This window comes from Macrobrachium rosenbergii, chromosome 24, assembly GCF_040412425.1.
Source record: "Macrobrachium rosenbergii isolate ZJJX-2024 chromosome 24, ASM4041242v1, whole genome shotgun sequence".
NCBI lineage: Eukaryota > Metazoa > Arthropoda > Malacostraca > Decapoda > Palaemonidae > Macrobrachium > Macrobrachium rosenbergii.
In genome coordinates this window covers 31,693,278-31,709,183 of record NC_089764.1, presented here as the reverse complement: position 1 = coordinate 31,709,183, position 15,906 = coordinate 31,693,278, and the positions used below count along the sequence as shown (strand labels likewise).

Genomic DNA, 15,906 nt, shown 5'->3' with positions numbered 1-15,906 from the left:
GGTGGACAGAAAAGGTTCGGACAGACATACAAGGCCGGAATAATAGTTTTCTTTTCAGAAAACTAAAAAGAAAATGAAAAAAAAAATAAAAATTAATTTTATTATTATGATGTCGAAAAAAACCAACTGGTGTTTGTCGCTTGATTGCCAACTGAAACTCGAGTTTTTCAGACCTTGCAACTTTATCATTGTGCAATGTCATATCGTGTCATAATTAAATTGTAAGACTTTGCTTCCTGTGACTCATGTAACTGAGAGAGAGAGAGAGAGAGAGAGAGAGAGAGAGAGAGAGAGAGAGAGAGAGAGAGAATTTTAACAATTATTTATTATAATTAGAATAAAAATTAGGATTTTCTGAGACCTCTTGAATTGCCGCAATTCATTGTTGAAGAGTTTATGATGATCTAAATGTAATAATGGTTTCTCTCTCTCTCTCTCTCTCTCTCTCTCTCGCTCCTCCTCGTCCTCCTCCTCCTCCTCCTCCTCCTCCTCCTCCTCCTCCTCCTCCTCCTCTTAGAGAAAAAAAGGCCCAAAGAGTAATAATTAAATCCTCCTCCTATCCTATATATCCTCGAGTCCTATATATATATATCCTCTTATATAAAAATATATATATAATATATATGTATGTAATATATATATATATATTATATATATATGTATGTATATATATATATATATATATATATATATATATATATATATATATATATATACATATATACATATATATTTCAGTAGAAGGAAAACGAGAGAGTAAAACAACAAAGAGAAACTCACCAGCTAAAAGAAACAGCGTTTGAAAGCAGCTCTCTTTCTCTCTCTCTCTCTCTCTCTCTCTCTCTCTCTCTCTCTCTCTCTCTCTGTCTAACAAGCGTGGGAAAAAGGCACGCATTAGAGAAAAATGCTTGCTCGAAAGAAGTACATTTTCTCATTTATCGTCTCTTGTTGTGTGTGATTCCCGAAGAAGACGCCACCTGTTCCCCGCGTTTGAAACGTGTTTTGAAGCCAGGCTTCCTCTTACTGCACGCTTCGGTGATTCCTTTCTTTATTTATCTGCTGGAAGCCTTTTGGGTTCTTGTTTTGCTTCCGTTTGTTGTTTTCCGTCAAAGAAAACTGTTGAGATGGCTTTGTCTGTCCGTCCGCACTTTTTTCTCTCCGCAAATTTTCTGACCTCCCTCAGATCTTAAAAACTGCTAAGGCTAGAGGGCTACAAATTGGTATGTTGATCATCCACCCTCCAGTCATCAAACATACCAAATTGCAGCCTTCTAGCCTCAGTAGTTTTGATTTTATTTGAGGTTAAAGATAGCCATAATCGTGGACCATAATTCTGGTAACGATATAGGATAGGCCACCACCGGACAGTGGGTTAAAGATTCATGGGCTGCGGCTCATGCAGCATTATACAGAGACCACCGAAAGATAGATCTGTTTTCGGTGGCCTTGATTATACGCTGTACGTAAAACTGAATTTCATTTTTTTTCCCTTTTTTTCTGCATTCAGTTTTCTCCAAAAGCAAAATATAATCAATCAATCAAACAAATAAAAAAAAACACACACACACACAAACACACCAACGCCCATGGCACGAAGCCAGACGTGAACAGAATCGTGGATATTGTTTTTTTCACCCTCACAAAACTTTTTTTTTTTTTTTTGCTATTAGCGGTAAGCGACTCTGCCCTGTGAAAGTTCTTCACTCCAAACTTTTTTTTTTTCAAGTTTCGTATATTTTTATATTGTACGAAAATTATATCAATATAGATAATACCGTTATAATCACTGTAACTACAACTGTTGCTACTTTTCCTGTTATCACTATTTGCTACTAAAAAATTCTACTATTATGGCCTGCTATTTATATAATGTTTACCACCAATACCATTCTTACTTGTTGCTAATTCAATGCATTACTGCCCCTAAATTAATCCAACTTGCATTTTGATATTTTAATTACATTTTTATTTATTAGTTTGTTAATTTTTCTTTTTTTCTATTAATTTATCTTCTCTTTCTTTATTTCCTTTTATCCTCCGTTACTTCTTTCCAATGAACACCATAATATTCCTTGAAAGCTTGAATTTCAAGTCAGTGGCCCCTGTGGTGGGCTTGTTCCACGTGAATAGGGTTTCAACTTCTGATAATAATAATAATAATAATAATAATAATAATAATAATAATAATAATAATAATAATAATAATAATCAGTTCCTTCGATATTACTCTGCATCACTTGCACGCAATAATCGATTACCCGTGTGTCAGTGATGACTAAAAAACCCAACCAACACCGTCTACTAAATCAGTTCTCACGAACCGAATCAAACATGGCGGACGATCAGAAGAGACTCTCCAGCGACTGATGAGAGTGGGTGAGAATAATAGCGATAACAGATTAATCTCATGATGAGAAAGATAGAAGAAGGAATGGGGAGAGTCAGAACTACGGCAGGTATAATAATGACAATGGAAACGAGTATAAAGATGCGCCGGAGAAACTTCTGCGCCATCGAGTTTTCTGCACAGCCGCTACAGCGTATAATCAAGGCCACCGAAAATAGATCTATCTTTCGGTGGTCTCGGTATAATGCTGTATGAGTCGTGCTCCATGAAACTTTAACCAGGGGCCGGTGGTGGTCTGTCCAATATCGTTACCAGAAGCACGATTATGGCTAACTTTAACCTTAAATAAAATAAAAACTACTGGGGCTAGAGGGCTTCAATTTAGCATGTTTGATGCTTGGATGGTGGATGATCAGCATACCAATTTGCAGCCCTCTATCCTCAGTAGTTTTTAAGATCTGAGGGCGGACAGAAAAAGTGCGGACAGACTAACAAAGCCGGCACAATAGTTTTCTTTTAAAGAAAATTAAAACCAATGCACATACACTTGCAACAGACCTTGGCAGCTCGATTTGACAGGCCATGGGCCACAGCGAGACCCGAGGAACCAGATGAGGAATTATCGTGTCATGTGAAATATGTTAATGAGGCTGTGGGAAACCAAACGACCCTCTAATCACCACGGACGGAAGGGCGAGGTTCCGTCGCCTCAGGAATCGGTAGTAGAAAGCTATAAGGTCAAGGTTTCCCCTGAGAGAGAGAGAGAGAGAGAGAGAGAGAGAGAGAGAGAGAGAGAGAATTGTTATACTCTCCCTTCTGTTCAGTTTTTAGGAGTCGATCTAATTAACCGAGTTGGAGAGAAATATAGAGAAAACTATTTATCTTTTCTTTTAGAACACTTAGAAAAATAATTGAGACAGTGCAATGAGAGAGAGAGAGAGAGAGAGAGAGAGAGAGAGAGAGAGAGAGAGTGAATTAAATGCCTTACGTTTTGACACACTACAATTGTACAAATCTTTATCATTTTCTTTTCCCGGGGCACAAACATAACATAGTCTTTTTCACTGATGACTTCTACTGATCAGAACTCATTCAAGTTTTTGTCATCGTCCTATATTATATTTTCGTGGCCAAGAAAATGCTGCATTTTTTGTTTCAAGTTTCTCCAATGCTTCAAGTTTCAGAGGCAGAGGCTTTCATTTGTTATGCAATTTGATTCATTCACATGCTTAGCTTAAGGATTTATTTTATTCATGCGACTAGATTCAGCTTATATGCCTAGGCCTAAGGATTTTTTAATTCCTGCAGATAGATTCAGCTTATATGCCTAGGCCTAAGGATTTTTTAATTCCTGCAGATAGATTCAGCTTATATGCCTAGGCCTAAGGATTTTTTAATTCCTGCAGATAGACTCAGCTTATATGCCTAGGCCTAAGAATTTTTTGCAGACAGATTTGTTCTTACTTAGGCCTAAGGATTTTTTTAACAGATAGATTCAGCTTATATGCCTAGGCCTAAGGATTTATTTTGTTCTTGCAACTAGATTCAGCTTACATGCCTAGGCCTAAGGATTTTTTTTTATTCCTGCAACTAGATTCAGCTGACATGCCTAGGCCTAAGGATTTTCTTTTATTTCTGCAGATAGATTCATCCTACTTTTTAGGCCTAAGGATTTTTTATTCCTGCAGATAGTTCATCTTACATACATAGGCCTAAGAATTTATTCCTAAATCTAGATTCAGCTAACACGTATAGGCCTAAGCGTGACTACAAGAGCACTTTTTTTTTTTAATCCTCACGCCTCATGTTAGACTACGCTGGCCGTATGCCAGCATAGGCTGTTGAACCTTTCCAGCCGCCCATCACGAAAGTGCTCATGTGTTATCCATCAGGCGGGAGGGTTAAATTTCCAGTAGAAAACAGAAGAAAACAATGGATGGGCGTCAAGAACAGGCGGCGCGGGTGCCAGGGGTCAGGAGAAAAGTGAAGAATGTTAGCGGTTGCTCTGGGCGTTTGAGACTTCCCCGCAATTACTTTTTCCTCGGAAGTCTCTCTCTCTCTCTCTCTCTCTCTCTCTCTCTCTCTCTCTCTCATCTTTGTCCTTCCCACTCTTCTACAACACCCACTCTCTCTCTCTCTCTCTCTCTCTCTCTCTCTCTCTCTCTCTCTCTCTCTCTCTCTCTCAACCCCTTTCGTTTCTCTTATTGTACCTCCTTTCATATTCTCTTTCTGTACAGCGTATAATCAAGGCCAGCGAAAATAGATCTATCTTTCGGTACAATGCTGTATGAGCAGCGGCCCATGAAACTTTAACCACGGCCCGGTGGTGACATGGCCTATATCATTGCCAGATGGACGATTATGGGTGATTTTAACGTTAAATAAAATGAAAAATACTGAGGCTAGAGGGCTGCAATTTGGTATGCTTGATGACTGGAGGGTGGATGATCAACAGACCAATTTGCAGGCCTTTAGCCTCAGTAGTTTTTAAGATCCGAGGGCGGACAGAAAAAGTGCGGGCAGAAAAAGTGCGCACAGAAAAAAGTGCGAACAGAAAAAACTGCGGATAGAAAAAAGTGCGAACAGAAAAAAGTGCAGACAGAAAAAGTGCGGACGTACAGACAAAACCGGCACAATAGTTTTCTTTTACAGAAAGCTAAAAAGTAAATAATTTGTTTTTTCTTGGGACGACTGACAACACGTGGGTTTATTTTAGGTTCTGCTTTTAACAGTTTTTGGTTTATTGAAGGAAATTATATGCTTCTGTAAAACAAGGATGATTCCAGTGATTCCAAATTTCAGGAATTCTGAAAGACTCTGTAATACTTCTCGCCTCCAGCTGGCTTTGTTTGTCTTGAAGTAATATATAACCACGACCAAATAATACCATTCTTAAAGGGAGCGTATCCCCCGCCTCCCACCCGCCTCTAGGTCAATAATATTAATTCTAGAGACTCCTTGCATTACCGTTACCGAGGTCTCTCGCGTAATATTAATGAAGGTGAGCAGACGAGCCTGATCGAATAACTTTGTTTTGGTGGTCCTCGCCATTCCTGACGGGTGCCAAAGTGTGACGTCCTTTTGATGGAGAGTAGGTCATACCTTCAGGAATCCACGAAGAAGTGTGAGTGGGTTCACTGAGAGGAAGATTGGGTACTTTTTAAGTATAGTTTGTTTGGTTATTTTCGTATTTTTTTCCACATTCTGAATGAGAATAAGCTTCAGTTTTATCGTTCGGGGGCGTCGTTTTCATTTCTCTCTCTCTCTCTCTCTCTCTCTCTCTCTCTCTCTCTCTCTCTCTCTCTCTCTCTCTCACACACACACAGACGGAAGTTGCAGTGGGGAGGGCCATCTGTACTCAATTGCTCTCTCTCTCTCTCTCTCTCTGCCTGTCTGTCACAAACGTTGCATCTGGGCCATCTTTACTCTCTCTCTCTCTCTCTCTCTCTCTCTCTCTCTCTCTCTCTCTCTCTCTCTCTCTCAGAAAAAAAAAACTTGCTAGAGGGTCATTGTTACTCATTGCTGCCCCTTGGGGCACCTGCATAAGTCATACACAAAGGCTCGCTAAATGATTTATGCATGACGCCATACCCTTAGTTCGACAACAGACAGGTGATCCTAATTCAATGACGACATAACATTTGTCTGTCCGTCCGCACTTTTTTCTGTCCGCCCTCAGATCTTAAAACCTACTGAGGCTAGAGGGCTGCAAATTGGTATGTTGGTCATCCACCCTCCAATCATCAAACATACCAAATTGCAGCCCTGTAGCCTCAGTAGTTTTGATTTTATTTAAGGTTAAAGTTAGCCATAATCGAGCTTCTGGCAACGATATAGAATAGGCCACCACCGGTCCGTGTTTAAAGTTTAATGGACCGCGGCTGATACAGCATTATACCGAGACCACCGAAAAGATAGATTTATTTTCGGTGGCCTTGATTATACGCTGTAGCGGCTGTACAGAAAACTCGATTGCGCCGAAGAAACATCGGCCCATTATTTACTAGTATTTCAGTTTGAAAATATTATAATTGTTGAGTTTTCAGGGCTATATTTTTCGGGTTTGACAGCTTTCCATTCAAGATCACAAGGAGTTTTATGTGTTAGTTATTTATTCCTGGGTCGTCACATTCCTTCTTTTCAAATCCTCTATGGGGAACAGGTAGGTGATTGATAGGCTTATCCAATTAGCGTCACATAAGTCAGTCAAGTCTTTTCTCTGGAGAATCTTTATTATTACAAAGGAATGTCACATATACCGTTTCTCTGATTTCCAAAGACTTGTTCGGTAACTTTCTAAAAGAAGTTTCTAAGCGACGTATTTTGACATTAGCAGGTGGAAGTGGCTGGCGTAACTCTGCCTATATTTGTGTCAGTAATTGCCAATGTTAATTAAATTCTTATGCTGATCAGTTACTCTGTCAGAACAGAAACACGGCGCCAGTGGTACGTGTTAATCGTGACAGTACAACATAAGTATTTGCGTTGCTGCAATACTGACTAATGGTATACTTCCTTTTTTTTTATGACTCGGACCATCGACGGATGGGCTCTTGTTTGTCACTTTTTCAAAAGTTGCATTTCAACAGAGATCTTCCGCGTTCACAGTTGATCCCCTGATCCCCTTTTCCTGCCGAGAGCAACCAGATTCCCTGAACGGCAGAAGCACCAATATGCAGTAAATGTGCTTCATCGCTGTCGAACTTCTCAATTCCATAGGTCCTTTATTTCTCGCACAGTTGGACTGTGGAACAGCCTCCCAGAGGATGTCGTGCAATTGGAACTTCTTCAGAAGTTCAAGCGAAGGTGCAGTGCATTACTACCCTAAGACTATCCTTCTTGCATTTCAATATATTTTTATCTATTTATCTATTTATTTCTTTTAATAAGTGGGATCCCTTCTTTCTGTATTTCCCCTTACCTCCTCTTACTCCTTCCTAATGAACACCTTCATATTCTTTGGAAGCTTGACTTTCAAGTCAATGACCCCTTTGGTGGGCTTGTTCCATATGAATAGGGTTCATCTACTGAATAATAATATCAGCCAAAAATGAACAAAACAGCTGTTATTTAGGCCTAGGTACCGTAATTTCCAGGAGCAGGTTGTTTGTACCTGTTAGTGTAAAAAGGGTGAGCCGTTGCTACCCCTTTCGTTCCTCTTACTGTACCTCCTTTCATATTCTCTTTCTTCCATCTTACTTTCCACCCTCTCCTAACAATTGATTCATAGTGCAACTGCTTTGAGGTTTTCCTCCTGTTACACCTTTCAGATATTTTACTGTCGATTTCCATTTCAGCGCTGAATGACCTCATAGGTCCCAATGCTTGGCCATTGGCCTAAATTCAATATTCAATTTAAAAATGGGTGAAATAAATAACTCATAAGCGGATTGCTTCAACGAAAAAAGTGTGATAAGTGTGCATGAGTGTTCCAGTCCGAATCCCTTTTTTACCAAATGTTTGAAGTTTCAGACTCAATGTTGAAAAGCTGGAGACTTGTGGTATGGGAAGACTTACTGTAGGCCAGTGGTTCTCAAATTTTTGGCATCGTTCCCCTGCCCCATTTCTCTTCAGTTATGTGAAGTTATAATATAAAGGAACGAAAAATATTGGAATGCTTAATTTCTACTGCATTTCTTATGTAAGAAATTAATTGTACTTTTGCTCAAGTCTTAAGAAATAAAGGATTTAGATTTCAGACATTACAGTAGAAAATTAAAATTAAAGCATTGTTCCTTTTAATCAAATTATTATTGTTTCTTTTATAATCAAATCATTATTCCTGCATTATTGATGGGAAACATGGTATAAATTTAATCATTATCATTATTTATAAATTTATTGAATTTTACTCCAAAAAACTATTATTTTTAGAAAGCGCCTCGTTACCCCCCAGGAACGGCTTTATTACCCCCACGGGGGTAATTACCCCCAGTTTGAGAACCGCTCAGGCGGATTTGTTGATGGTCCGTACGTGCCAACTGATTACGATAGATGATCACCAACGTTTCAATTTCAGGTTTTGTACATTTTATTCCGGTCTGTCTGACAGAAAATGCATTGCTTATAAACACACTAATTTAGTTATTGGACTAATTAACATAACCTATCATTATTTCATTGGTAGTTTTTCAGTGCTGTACTTTCTGTAAAGCGTTTTTCGTTCTAAGAATGTTTTTGAATCATGATTTTTCGGTACAATTCAAGTTTCAAAACTATTTATGAATCAGTGTTGCGCCAAATACCATTGACAATCACGCTGCGTGCACCCAGAGCGAAGGACGTGCCTTATGTTCACACTGTCCATCACGTCACCGACACGTCACGTCACGGTCCCATCAGCCGTGCCTTGTATTCACACTATCCATCACTTCACCGACACATCACGTCACATCACCGTCCCATCAGCCGTGCCTTGTATTCACAGTAGCATGGCGCCTCACAGATTTAGCGTCACAAACTTGCATTAAGCACCGTCACGTCACGTCAAAATATTCTTTCCAAGAAGACGTGTCGTGATGTGACGGTGGCTGCCGGGTGCTTGAAGGTGACGTAACGTGATGGTAGGAACAAGTCCATTTGATTACATGTAATAAATACTCAAGAACTTTAACGTGACGTGATGTGTCGGTGACGTGATGTTATAATGTGAATGAGCCTTAATGCGGATTGCGGAGAGAGAGAGAGAGAGAGAGAGAGAGAGAGAGAGAGCTTAGAAGACGATGCGTTACAGATGAACGGATTTCAGAGGACCGATGGGAACAGATGTTTGTGATATATAACAAATGGCTTTTGTGATAATACTCTAACGCTTTGTACGTTTGAAAAAAGCGTTCATCTTCACGTTTTGTCTTCGCTGGCTTGGCATAAGTCCCTGGAATTGTTGATTAGGCTTCTACTTTTAACAAATCAGCTGAACAGCAGGTGCGTATCGCTAGAAAGACCGACTGGGCTGCTCGGACCCACATTCCCATTAATTTCTCTCTCTCTCTCTCTCTCTCTCTCTCTCTCTCTCTCTCTCTCTCTCTCTCTCTCTCTCTCTCGTTCTGGTAACCATTTATAACCCCTTCGGAAACCTCAGCAGCTAGCGTGTCTCGCTACTTGTGGAAACTTGTGATGACTCAGCAAATCTGGGAATTAGAAAGAGCCTCGCTGTCTTAATAGACCCACTGGCTTTTCAAGAGCTGCCATCGATACATTGTCTGAGTTTTGCAGCAAATACTGGAACTGCGTCTTACACATCTGTTTACATATTCTGACTGATTCAGGAAAAGAGACGGTGATTAGAGCTGTCATTTGTGCTTTGGTTTGATATTAGCAATTCACTTGTGTGAAGGTTTGTATTCCACATTTGTCACCGTCTATATCACCTGGTAAACGGAAAGTTATGAATGTCGATAACTGTTGCAATTAAATATGAATAAAAGTGAATGAAAGTGCAGAGGAAAACGCAAGTGTAAACAAACACCCCAAAATACAAATATCCACTTCGAAAGATTCAGAGGCCAGCGAGACGGCTGCGCGAGTGTCTGTTAGTAGAACATGGGCGTCAAGAACTATATTCACTAATAGCAGATTTAATATTAATAGCATACAATTGATCCCCGATCCCCTTTACCTGCCCAGAGCAACCAGATTCACTGAACAGCAGCGCCAATATGCAGCAAATGTGCCCCGCTGTCGAAATTCTCAGTTCCAGAGGTCCTTCATTCCCTGGGACCTGTGGAACAGCCTCCCAGAGATGTCGCGCAATTGGAACTTCAGACGTTCAAGCGAAGGTGCAATGCATTACTACCCTAATACTGTTCTCATTGCATTTTAATGCATTTTTATCATTTGTTAATTTGTTAATTTATTTTTTTCTTTTTTTAATAAGTTGGGTCTTTTCTTTATTTATTTCCCTTTACGTTGTGTTCTTCCTAATGAACACCATAATATTCTTTGGAAGCTTGAATTTCAAGTCAGTGGCCCCTTTAGTGGGCTTGTTCCATATGAATAGGTTTCAGCTACTGAATAATAATAATAATAATAATAATAATAATAATAATAATAATAATAATAATAATAATAATCTTTAATAATAAGCTTAATCTTTGAAGTTGAATTTGAGGTCAGTGGCCCTGTGGTGGGCTTGTTCTATATGAGTAGGTTTCAGAATAATACTGAATAATAATAATAATAATAATAATAATAATAATAATAATAATAATAATAATAATAATAATCTTTGGAAGCTTGAATTTCAAGTCAGTGACCCCTATGGTGGGCTTGTTCATTATGAATAGGTTTCACCTACTGAATAATAATAATAATAATAATAATAATAATAATAATAATAATAATAATAATAATAATAATAATCTTTGCAACTTGATTAAAAGTCAATGGTTGGTGGGCTTGTTTGTTGTTTAATGAATAATGGCAGTAGACATCATAATAACCGTTAATCTTTACAATTTCAATATGGCCCCCATTTCCATGAATAGGTTTCAGCTACTGAATAATAATAAAATAATATAATACAAATTGGTTAATGTTATTAATAATCTTTGGTCTTCTTCCTGACCCCTATGGTCTTGTTCTCGTTCTTCACCTTGAATAATTCATAATAATAAGCTTTAGATTCACAATTTCTTGAAAAAGGGCCTCGCTAAAACCCAATTATATAGTAAATATATTACAGGACCCCTTTTATACATCTGTTAACGTTCTTGGTCTTCTTGAATAACTTTTTTGACAAGTATATTTACTCTATTCCAGCTCTCGGAACGTAATAATAATAAGCATCTAATAATAATAATAATAATAATTTAATAATAATTCATTTCTTTTTGCAACAGTGATAAAAGTAATGTTGAGTTGTAATCGATGGAGTAGACGTCAAGTACAGTTCACTTACAATGTTACATATCCATTTTGTCAGTTGATACACAAATTGGTCATTCTGTTATTAGAATTCTTTATCGAGTTTCGTTCTTCTCCTTCATTTCACAGCTAGGTTTTTAGGCTTCTTGAAGGGCCTCGCTGGGTCCGTGAACAGGACCCCTTTTATACATCTGTTATAGTTCTTGGTCTTCTTGAATAACTTTTTCTGACAAGTCATACTCTTTCCAGCTCTCGGAACGTTTTGTCGAAGCATCTGGCTTGTGCGTATTTAAGGTTCATTTCTTTTTTGGAGAGAGAGAGAGAGAGAGAGAGAGAGAGAGAGAGAGAGAGAGATTGAGGTTTGGAAATTTTTCAAGCTGAATGGCATTTATTATTATTATTATTATTATTATTATTATTATTATTATTATTATTATTATTATTATTATTATTATTATTATTCAGAAGATGAAACCTATTCATATGGAACAAGCCCACCAAAGGGGCCATTGACTTGAAATTCAAGCTTCCAAAGATTGTTATTATTATTATTATTATTATTATTATTATTATTATTATTATTATTATTATTATTATTATTATTATTCAGAAAATGAAACCTATTCATATGGAACAAGCCCACCAAAGGGGCCACTGACTTGAAATTCAAGAAGCTTCCAAAGAATGTCAAGGTGTTCATTAGGAAGAAGTAAGATGAGGTAAAGGGAAATACAGAAAGAAGAGATCCCACTCACTTAATAAAAAAAAATAATAATAAATTAACAAATAGATAAAAAATAAAGCAAGCGAAAAAGCATAAACTGTTTAACTTCAGCAACAGCCGAAATAAAGACAAGATAAATTTACACTCTGTTGCAATGCAAGTTTCCCCAATGGGTAGTGCCGTTAGTCCACCTCATGTGGTGCACTGTAGGCATTACTTAAGGTTCTTTGCAGCGTGCCTTCCTTAGGCCCCTAGCTGCAACCCCTTTCGTTTCTTTTACTGTACCTCCTTTGATATTGTCTTTCTTCCAGTTTACTTTCCACCCTTTCCTAATATCTGTCTCATAGTGCAACTGCTTTGAGGTTTTCCTCCTGTTACACCTTTCAAACCTTTTACTGTCAATTTCCATTTCAGCGCTGAATGACTCATAGATCCCAATGCTTGGCCTTTGGCCTAAATTCTGTATTCAATTCAAGGAAGTAATTCAGTTTCAGCAGAGTTAAGATTATACTCCAAGATGAAACAAGGCGAAGCTACAGATAATTTCTGCTTCGAAAATCCAATATCCGTCAGTTTAGCAAAGTAGATATCCGGTTTCTGTTCGCCGCCATTCTCACAGCAAGCAGAAAAGAGAGCAAGGTATTAGATTGGAGGAAAGGGAAAGATTCCTGTTTTGACAAAGAGAAAAATTGGATTAATACGATATGGATGGTGTAGGAGTCCCCATTGACAGTAGCACAAAACTCCTTTTGCTTTTTAGTAATTGCTATAAGAGGTCAAGGGTCAGGCAAAAGTAGAAGTAGGTCATGGGTGAAATGGATGAGACAGCAGTGAGCAGAGATTGGCTGAGAGAAGAAAGAACGGGAAAAACGAAATTGAACCCAATAATGTCGAAGTTAGAACAAGAGAACTTATGAACATACAGACATACATTTTTACTTTTCTGTAAAAGAAAACTATTGTGACGGCTTTGTCTGTCCATCCACACTTTATTCTGTCCGCACTTTTATGTCCGCACTTTTTCTGTCCGCCCTCAGATCCTAAAAGCTACTGAGACTAGAGGGCTGCAAATTGGTAAGTTGATCATCTACCCTCCAATTATCAAACATACAAAATTGCAGCTCTCTAACCTCAGCAGTTTTTATTTTATTCAAGGTTAAAGTTAGTCATTATCGTGCTTCTGGCAACGGTATAAGATAGGCCACTACTGGGCCGTGATTAAAGTTTCATGGGCCGCGGCTCATACGGCATTATGCCGAGACCACCGAAAAGCAGATCTGTTTTCAGTGGCCTTGATTATACGCTGTACAGAAAACTCGATTGCTCTGAAGAGACTTTGATGCATTTTTACTAGTTTAATTATATAACAAAAAATCCTGATTCAAGAGCTTCAAGTGATTAAATGTAAGTCCTTCCTCTCCGTCAGGTGGTGGCCTTGGACGACGCCTTCGCGAAGGAGCCCAGCATCCTAGAGACATACCGCCCAAAGCAGGACCTACCTTGCAACGCCCTTCCCGCCCACACGTCGTCCTTCTACTCGGCCTGCGGGAGCCAGGAGTGGCAGCCCTCCACGCCCAAAGTGTCCTCCAGCGTCTGCTGTCATCCCACTTCGAAGAAACCTGTCTGGTGAGAAATGGATGTTTTTCCTGTTGTGGAGGGGTTGGTTAAGCAGCAGGAAACGGATGTTTTTCCTGTTGTGGAGAGGTTGGTTGAGTAGCAGGAAACGGATGTTTTTCCTGTTGTGGAGAGGTTGGTTAAGCAGCAGGAAACGGATGTTTTTCCTGTTGTGGAGGGGTTGGTTAAGTAGCAGGAAACGGATGTTTTTCCTGTTTAGCATGAAACAGATGTTTTTCCTGTTGTAGAGAAGTTGGTCAAGTAGCAGGAAACGGATGTTTTTCCTGTTGTGGAGAGGTTTGTTAAGTAGCAGGAAAAATCAGTGGAAGGTGATTTTGGTTTTCATGTATGACAGGAAAAAGAATGATTATTGATTTTTTATGCTCTATACAAATCATATTTAATATATATTCAGTATGCATGGGCTTTAAATATTTACTTCTCAATAAGAAAGTTTTTAAATATGTTATTTTGATGTTATAGCACTTCTGAATTGTGTTTTGAATAGATTTTGAACTTTGGCGTTAACAGTAATCTGTTTAGTCACCATTGTGGTATATAAATTCAGATAAACGTTGTAATTAATTTTTTATATATTTAATTATATTTCGTACTTGTCAAATACATTTGCTATTAATAAATAATCTTAACCATTGCTTTTACCCACGTAGTGGCTGCATCCAAACCATCGTCATGAAAAAGCAAAGCATATGTATTCCAGTAATCACGTCTAAAATCTCCCAAAATTATTTATATATTTCATTATATTTCATTCTTGTCAAATACATTTGCTACTGATGAATAATCTTAACCATTTCTTTTACTCACGTAATGTCTGCATCCAAACCACCGTCATGAAAAAGCGAATCATATTCCAGTAATCACGTCTAAAATCTCCCAAAATTATCCCCAGGTGCGGAAGTCTATCAGGTAACTCACTAGCACAGAGCCAGGAGGAAGGCAGAGCAGCCGGCGGCCAGAAAGTATTGGAGAGGAAAATTGACATCGAGAATGATCCTGATGACATCGAGAATAACGAGATTGAAGGATCGAGCGCCCCCGGATCCGACGAGGTAAGGAATATTCTACCATAAAACGGAAAACTGCAGCATCTGTAATATATTCGAAACCGAGATATGCCACATATTGGGCTCGTGAAACACTAATACACCAGTTACTGCAGTTTCAGAATGATTCCTCAGTGCTTTGTTTAGGGGGTCCCATTTGCGGTATCTGTAAAATCAGTGGTAAGGCAAGGGAAAACTGCAGCATCTACCATTTTTCTCAGTGTTGTATTTTTGCAGATACTGCAGTATTCCATTTTAGGGGAGTATTGGCTTCTTCCCTTCTTGAACTGAATGGAAGAAGAAGTTGGAAGCAGGTTATGATGTCTTATTGTCGACTGTTTTCTCTGAGTTTTCATGCAGAGGATATTATTATTATTATTATTATTATTATTATTATTATTATTATTATTATTATTATTATTATTATTATTATTATTATTATTAATCAGAAGATGAAACCTATTCATACGGAACAAGCCCACCAAAGGGGCCACTGACTTGAAATTCAAGCTTCCATTAGGGAGAAGTAAGAAAAGGTAAAGGGAAATGCAGAAAGAAGAGATCCCACTTATTTAAAAAAGAAAAAAAATTAATAAATTAACAAACTGATAAAAATGTATTAAAATGCAATGAGAATAGTATTAGGGTAGTAATGCATTGCACCTTCGCTTGAACCTCTGAAGTTCCAACTGCACGACATCCTCTGGGAGGCTGTTCTACAGTCCAACGCTGTGAGGAATAAAGACCTCTGGGACTGAGAGGCACATTTACTGCATACTGTTGCTGCTGTTCAGCGAATGTGGTTGCTTTCGACAGATAAAGTGGATCAGGGATCAATTGTGAATGTGAAAGATCTCTGTTGAAATACAAAAATGTAGTTGATGGGTTTCAAGTATTTTTTTTTATTGATGTTACCTTATAGACAAGAATCTAGATTTATTTCTCCTTTTCTAGGAGACAAAATGGTGTCAACATTACATAGCTCTTGCCTCCCCAACAAAACTGGAGGCATGTCATGTTTATATTCGAGTTTTAGTGCGTTTATTTTTATAATCTGTATATCTCGAGAACATACAAGCAGTTCTGGACGAAAGTAAATAGGAACATTTATTAGTTTACCCACGTGGGAGTTTTTTTTTTTAACTTTTTGGAGATGTCGGTAAAGATTATAACCTTCCCTTGCTCGTTCTATTCCTCCTTTGTGTTTGTTTAAGTTTATTGTCTCTGTAGTATCATAAATCTTTTATCAATTCCTATTTTCAGTTTCTTCTTTCGACAGATCTGCAAAC

The 15,906-nt window shown here is 38.2% G+C and overlaps 1 protein-coding gene across 2 annotated transcripts in view; it reads left to right on the top strand.

Annotated features, from left to right (window-relative positions):
• Positions 1 to 15,906, top strand: part of LOC136851981 (uncharacterized) — a 109,533-nt gene that overhangs the window by 82,057 nt on the left and 11,570 nt on the right. For both annotated transcript variants that reach the window (XR_010857023.1, XM_067126378.1), the window contains exons 3-4: positions 13,363 to 13,562; positions 14,464 to 14,623. Coding sequence is in view for 1 of the 2 variants with exons in the window: in XM_067126378.1 (XP_066982479.1) it covers positions 13,363 to 13,562; positions 14,464 to 14,623 (360 nt within the window). In the remaining variant the exon portion in view is untranslated. The remainder of the gene's footprint in view (positions 1 to 13,362; positions 13,563 to 14,463; positions 14,624 to 15,906) is intronic.